This window comes from Telopea speciosissima, chromosome 2 (assembly GCF_018873765.1).
Source record: "Telopea speciosissima isolate NSW1024214 ecotype Mountain lineage chromosome 2, Tspe_v1, whole genome shotgun sequence".
In the NCBI taxonomy this organism is placed as follows: Eukaryota; Viridiplantae; Streptophyta; class Magnoliopsida; order Proteales; family Proteaceae; genus Telopea; species Telopea speciosissima.
In genome coordinates this window covers 46,696,559-46,704,617 of record NC_057917.1, presented here as the reverse complement: position 1 = coordinate 46,704,617, position 8,059 = coordinate 46,696,559, and the positions used below count along the sequence as shown (strand labels likewise).

The 8,059-nt window shown below is 39.7% G+C and overlaps 1 protein-coding gene across 1 annotated transcript; it reads right to left on the bottom strand.

The window, feature by feature from the left end:
- Positions 1 to 1,605: 1,605 nt before the first annotated feature.
- LOC122650773 lies at positions 1,606 to 3,235 on the bottom strand. Its single transcript, XM_043844155.1, has 3 exons — positions 2,211 to 3,235; positions 2,007 to 2,096; positions 1,606 to 1,915 (listed from the first exon to the last, which is right to left on the bottom strand). The coding sequence occupies exons 1-3, from the start codon at positions 3,233 to 3,235 to the stop codon at positions 1,606 to 1,608; spliced, it is 1,425 nt and encodes a 474-aa protein (XP_043700090.1).
- Between the last annotated feature and the right edge of the window lie 4,824 nt (positions 3,236 to 8,059).

The window sequence follows — 8,059 nt, the reverse complement described above, 5'->3', positions numbered from 1 at the left end:
AATTAAATAGAAATGTTGAAAAAAAACAAAAAAAAAAACCGAATGAAGTAAAAAAGGGAGAGAGAAAAAGCGGGTGGGTGCTTTCATTTTTTACTATTTTAATGACAAAAATAGAAGAAGAAGGGTAGGTTAAAATTTAGAAACGTTTTGTGACAACCGGCATGGCATGACCCACGACAGCAACGTCGGCCGTCAGATCTCTTTCCAGAATGTGATGACATATGGAGCTTCGGATTGGAATCTTTGGGGTCGGTGACATTCAACCCAAGAGAAACAATTCAAATGGAAACTCATTGATGGTGTACGGTGAGTGGAGCCATATACAAACATATCCAAGAAAGCCTTTTTTTTTTTAAAACACTTACAGCTTTACTGCACTTGCGTAATTTGAATTTCAAATTCCAAAATGCGTGGAACTCGAATTTTTATCTCCTCCAATTCTGACACCCTCCAATTCCTCCAATTCCTCTTCGGATGATCGCCACATGTTAAAAATGAATCCTACGGTCCATTTTAAAATTTACTTTTTGCTTTTCCCAAAACTAACTTTTCATAGATTTTACTCTTTGCTTTCCCGCTATTCTTGCATTGCTATCGATTCTCTCTCCTCTCTACCTCTGCAACCTGCGTGCGAGAGGGACGAGAGCTTGCCAGAGTTCAAAATTGGACCTGATACATCCAAGATTATACGAACCAATCAGAGGCTGCCACGTGTCCCAGTCCACGAAGTGACTCGTTCCAGAATCAGGGGAGAACCAGCTCGGACGTAACCCTCAAGGAAGATCACGGGCCCGGCCTCACCACAGGCGTGGCCTCACCGGCAGGCGCAACCCCCACGGGCGCGGCCTCTCCCATGGGCGTGACCTCCATCATGGGCACGACCTCTCCAAACCATAGTAAGTTTGGGAACGGCAACAATACGGGAACGGATATGTACGGCAGTCAAATGGACTGTACGACAATAATATTTTTTGAAAAATCCAGTGCAATAAAATGCTACGGCAATAATACGGTACGTGTTTAATATGTGTATAATACGATTGCTTTGTAAAAACCCGGGAGCAAAAATACGGGCATATATTCACTATGCAATAGACATGTACACCTAAGAAACACAATAATAGCATTTACTAATGTGCCTAAATATATAGTTTAATTGGTCAACAAGCCTAGATTCATTACATTCTTTATTGTATGGATTATAATGGTCAATCAAAATGGATGATTGAAATGAATATTGCTTATATCCCTGTTAAAGTCCAAAAAATAACAGTATGAAAAAATATAACCAACAAAGGTCATTGAATAGTTTCCTGAAAACTATGGATCAATTTGAACAACAAATTCCTCAATGGAATGAAACAATAAATATGACAAAGTATAACATAATCAAAGTCTAACAGATACTCTACCAAATAAATCAAAACATCAAAGACAAAAATAACACATTATGTGTTATAGAACCATGAAAATCCCACAATATATCTATTACAATAAAATGTATAGATCATCCATCAAATTATTCTATGCAATCCATAAAACATAGTTCATGTCATAAAGAAAACATCCATAAAACATAGTTCATATCATAAAGAAAACAAAACATCAATTGGTCCTCAATCTGATGGTGCTTGTCTCTGATTCATATATGAAAGGAGTGACAATAGTACGCAGCTGACTTAAGTTGCCACTATAGATTGGAGTATAAGGTTCATTATAATTAAATGCAGATCCAAGCCCAAGCTCTCTATCAAGCCATGTCTGATCATCTTCCACCATTGTATCTCCCTCATCTTCAAGTCCAACTCTATCACCATCTTCATTAATTGGAATCTCAAGAAGTTTATCTAACACAATTGAGTCCTTGCTGAATTTCTCAATTTCCTTTGATTTGAGTTTCATAAGGTTATTCATCCTTGCATAAACCAAATCTTGCAACATCTCAGGAGAAAGCTTGTTTCTCTTTTTGGTTTGCACAGCTTCAAAAGCACTCTAGTTTCTCTCACATGATGATGAACCACAAGGTTGACTCAAAATGCGAATAGCTATCTTTTGAAGCAAGGGAACACAACTTCCATGCATAGTCCACCATGAACCTACAAACATAAACGTATGTAAGGAAATAATAAAGAACAAATTCATTATCAAATTTATAAAAATAAAGAAGAAATAAAATAAGAATATAACAAAAATTATCAAATTTTTTTTACTTATGTGGATGGCAATCAACTATTAAAAAAGAGAGTTCATGAAATAGCTTTTCTTCTTTCTCATAATAATTTCTGAACTCATTTGCAAATTGTCTCTTGTCATCTGCAGAAACCATAGTCTTTATGATATAGATTACTGCTTGTTTCACATCATTTTGGTAGTATGAAAATTTTCCATCATACATAAAGAAAGGATTCAAAAAAGCTGTCATCATGTGCACAGGATGAATTATGTTTGCCTCTTTTCTACTGTCAAACAATTGCAATAGCCTCTTGTACTTCGATGAATCTCTGTTGCAATGATCTATGATGGTATTCCTTGCCCTTTCCATAGCTTCATACAAAAATGGACTTGTAGCTCCATCACCATCAACTAGGCGAAGGACTATGATAAGAGGTTCTAAAATGGACAACACATCTTTTGCATTCAACCAAAACTCTGTACTCTGAATTATTTGAGTTACCATTGCACCCAAATCAGACCTATAGTTCTTGTTGATCCTCCATTCTGCTGATGCAACCATAACTCTCAACAAATCCTCAACATCAAGAATAGATTTAAGCATAAAAAAATTATAGGCAAATCTGGTCTTGCAAGGTTTTTTCAATTCTTTGCCTCCTGTGCATTCCCTCATTAAGGCTAAAACAGTCCCATGCTTGTACATAAAACCAACAACCAACTTTGCCTTGTCAAATACTTCTTTTACCCATGAAATTCGTGCATCAATGTCCTTCAATAGTAATTGCACTCCATGGGCTGCACACGTTACCCTATGAATGTGAGGATATTTTTCCATAATCAAAGAGATTGCAACCCCATAGTTGGAAGCGTTATCTGAGATAAGTTGAACAACTTTCTCTACTCCAATTTCCTCTATTATAGGCTCAAGTATATCTCTAAGAAATAGTCCAGTCTTAGAAGAATCAGAGCACTCAAAAGAGTTGAGGAAAACAGCCCCCTTGGGTGAATATGCAATAACATTAATGAAGGAATGGTCTTTCATATCAGTCCATAAGTCAGACATAATAGTGCATCCTGTAGTAGATCATGACTCCTTAACTGAAGCAACATATCCTTTAATATCCTTCCTCACCCTTTGTACCAATTTGGTCCTCAATGTAGAATAACTAGGTATGGCATAACTTGGACCATAACAACAAGCAGAACATATCATCTGAATGAAACTAGGAGTTTGAATAACATTAAAGGAAATGTTATTCAGAAAGAAACAACGAGCCAAATCATCATCAACTTCATCCTTGATTTTTTGTTTAAACATTCCATCTACACTTGGTTGTTGAAGACTTGAAGACTGGCCTATATGTTCTCTACTATCTAGGGGGCTTTGTGCAGTTCCAACATTACATGTAGTGGAACTTTCTCCAGTCTTAGCTTTCTTATTACTTAATGCACGGAGTGCCTCAGCATGGACATCATCAGGCACATTGCTACATATCCCAACATCATTTCCCTTCAAGCAAGCTAAATGATATTTCACTCTTGAAATACCACCTGCATACTCCTTGTTACAAAATTTACATTTGAAACGCCCTTTTAAATCTTCCACATACTTCCATAATTGATCTCTTTGTTCAACCATTTTTCCTTAGTATCCTAACAAACAAACAAATATAAAAAATAAAAAACAAACATTTCATAATACAAATAAATAAAGAAGAGAACATGAAGCAAAGCCATGAACTATCAATTAACTCAAGAACAAAGGATTAAAGATTACAGGCACATAGGCAATAAGGTATGCTTGAAGTGCAAATGGAATTATAGTCAAAATAAGAGAGGGTGGATCAAATGATAATTTGCAAGTAATCATATAAACAGATATCAAATGATATGGGGCCATTTCAAGCTCAGGTCTATTTGACAGAGCATCCCCAAAATATGATCAAACTCATGAAAAACTGTTTGTCCATAAGAATGCAGTTTTATCATTGCATCATGGTAAACTTCACTGTCATTAGAGGATCTAACACATTAAAATGTGGCTCTATGTCCTAAAGGATCGGGACAAACCTGATAGAGCTTTACAAAATACACTTGGACAATTATGGATTACTCAATCACTAAAACAAACTCAAAGAACGGAAGAATTGCAAGAGAACAAAAAATATTGTACTTCTTTTTAAATCATGAATAGCAAATAAGAGTATTTTAGGAAAAACAAAAAGAAAATCACAGTTACAAATTCCCAGGCCATTTGCTAAAAGAAGACTTGCACATGATGGTCTCCAATTGCTAAGGCATCTTATGACGATGATTTGCAACAGAGGGATGAATAACTATGTAACTTGCTCAAAGACATTAACAGTTTCCACGCAGACTAAAACATGACAGAACCTACAAATCTAGTTTCCAATGCAGCTCATTTTTAATTGTACATGAAAACCTTTAGGCCACTGTCATCAACAATAGTTTCAATTCCCATTCAAGCAGGTAGGAAAATCCTTGCTTCTATTCATTTTAACTATGATATGCTTCCATAAACAATTTATTTCATAAAATATAAAATGTGGTTATGACATTACTGAAAAATTAGCTAACCCAGCAGGCCAATCTTCTTATAACCACGTAGACAAGTCTTGATGTACAAGGCACCAAAGACAATATTCCTTTTCATGGTGCCCATTAGTGAATCTGACCAGGCTAACAGTTTTCAATTAGGATTTCTCAAATTAGCCATTCCTCAAATTAGGATTTCTCAAATTCTAGCTCTCAATCAACAAAATCATTTTGATTCAGGAAGCTTCTTCTTCTCACCCCTGTCCTCAGTCCCACTCATAAGAACCCAAAATTAGAGAAACCCATAACAAAAGAAAACTCCATCACCAACATCACAAGTGCAAAGAAGCTTATAACCCCAAAACTCATAATAAAATAAAAAAAAAAAAAAAAAAAAATGGACACCCATTCCATTGAACAAAAGTGAAACGAGAAAACCAGATACAATGAACACTCAACACCCAGTTGCGTTTTCTAAAAAACACATTTAAAAAAACCCTCCAAATTCCACAAACACTGCAAGAAGGACAAGAGGAAGAATAGAGAGTACTTATCTGCTTACCTTGGGGACCAGAGAAGAGAAGATCGAAATTCGGAGAAGACCTAGGATGGAACTGAATCAGCTGTCAGTGTAGTTGATGATACTTTTGAGCACTGTCGAAGATTTTGATTTATGTGGTGGAGACTTGGAGTATCAATCCGGCCTGAACTCTGAAGAACACAAGAAGAGGAAGAAGAGACAAGAGGAATGTGGAGAGTGAGAAGTTCCTTTCGTTTTTCGCTGGAGAAGCCGAGAAGATGAGGGTTTGATTTTGATTTTAATTTTTTATTTTATCTAACGGTTAATATTATTAGATTGTTTTAACAGTTAAGATCAACTTTAGGTTTTTTTTTTTAAAATATTTAAGTAAACGTATTATATGCATATAATACGTGTATTATTCGAGTATTATTCGGCAACCCTTAAAATACATAAATTTATCCGACTCTGAAGTATTATACATAATATGACGTATTTTTCATTGAAATGTTTGGATACGCATATTATATGCGTATAATACGCGAATTTAATAACTATGCTCCAGACATGACCTATGCGGATGTCGAGGCACCTAGCCTGTGATCCAGTCATCACTATAGACATATGCAACCTCCAGGACTCTAGGCCACCGCCTAGAAGTCAAGTTGCCCAGACGGACTCAAAGACCCAAGGAGATATCACCACACGCAGGTGTCTATCTCCCAAGGATCCTAACACCGCCAGGACACTCCCTCTCGTAGAAGAACCCTGCTACCCAGGGTCTCTATCCACTCGAAGGCTCACTCGCCATCAAACTGAGACTTTCCACACCGACACACTCAACTATAAAAGGAAAGGTACTCAACCCCATCAAGGGACATCTTAACTCATCTTGAATACTATTATTCATCTATTTGTTCAGAGAGATCTAACTTAGGCATTGGAGAGTCCTAAGCCGGAACTACGCCGGTTCTCTTTTGTCACCTAGGGTCCTTTACAGGTTACGGCACTCGAAGGACCATTGAGAGATTTCTTGATGCAACAGATTAGCGCCGCCTGTGGGAACGATGCTAGATATCGTATCGGCTAGCTTGTTTCCATAACTGTTTAATCATGGCACCACGGGGTAAGAAGACTGCTCCCTCCACCAACAATGCCCCAAGGAACGGATCACCTCCTCTAGAGAGCTCTCATCTCAGAGCCAATTACCATGACCATGTCTCTTTGGAGAGGGAGATCCCAGACGACGATCAAGTGGTGGTAGTCGAACCCAACAACAAAGTGGTGGTGGAGGTGGTACCTGACCCCAATGCCCCAGCAACTATGGGTCAGATCAATGACCTACAGCGACAGATCCTTGAGGATCAACAACTCTTCTGTGACTACCTGTGGCAGCGTGTAACATCACACCGTCGTAGGACAGAGCCTGTACTTCGACAGGAGCCAAACCCTAGGAGATCACCTCCCAGGGGTGATAGATCAAAGAGGCACACTAGGCAGTGGGGAGAGCCTTCCCAACCTAGGGGGAGATCGGCGGATCCTCCGACATGGTCGAATCAGGGGAGAACACCATCACACCGATCCGTGGTACCTAACCCTAAAGGGTCCATCCGAAGGTCGGTGTTTGATGGTCGACTAGGAGGAAGTCATGTACCAGGGCAAAGCCGGACTTACCTAGAAGCAAGCCCCTCGTGGTCAAGACAAGATTTGTCACGACGTGACCCTTCACCATCTCACCAACAGTCGCGATGGGAGGGGACTTCCAGGAGAGGACACGACTGAGGTCACGATGAACGACCAGTTAGACGTGAGAGACAAACACGGGATGAAGAGCTCAAAAAAAGACTCTGAGAGTTGGATGAAAAGCTAGAAGGGTTGTAGAAGCAGACCAAGGGCAAGACACACTCGGTCCCTGGACAGCACCCATTCTCCAAAGAGATCATATCAACCTCACTCCTATCCAGGTTCAGGCTAGCCACCTTTGAACTCTACAGTGGTACCACTGACCCTAATGACCACATCAACTATTTCAATGGGATGATGACCCTCTATGGTGGATCAAGTGTGGTATCCTGTCGAGCATTCCCTGCATCCCTCAAGGGAGCAGCTATCTCATGGTTTTCTAGACTGTGACCACGATCGATTGGGTCATTTACAGAGCTATGCGAATAGTTTGTGACCCACTTCCAGAGCAGCGTCAAGCAAAAGAAGACCATGGTCAATCTACTGAATGTGATACAAAACCCTGGGGAGTCCCTCAGGGAATATGTCAGTAGGTTCACCAAGGAGTCCTTAGAAGTCAGAGACCTAGACGACCAGATCCAGCATGCTACCTTGGCTGGGGGCATCTGAGACATAGAATAGATCAAGGACCTGGCACGTCATGAGACCAGGACTATGAAGGAGCTCCTAGAGCAATGCAACGAGTTCGCCAACATGGCAGAGATAGTACAAGCTCGGAAGAAGGCAATCGAAACTAAGCCACAGGATATTAAGAGGTCAGGACTAGAGGACCGTAAAGATAATAAGAGGTCGAGGATCGAGCACTGGCAGGAGAAGGGCGATCGCCCATCTGGGAGAAGTGACCGTTGCCCAGAGAGGAGTGAGAGAGCAGGCAGTCCAGAGTTCACACCACTGAATACCACTAGGTCCCAAATCCTTATGCAGATCCAAGACCGTGACCTAATTCGATGGCCACGACCCATGCTAGTGGGACCTGAGAAGCACAACCCTAACAAGTACTATCTCTTCCACAAGGACTACGGGCATGACATAGAGGAATGTTACCAATTGAAGAGGGAGATAGAAGGC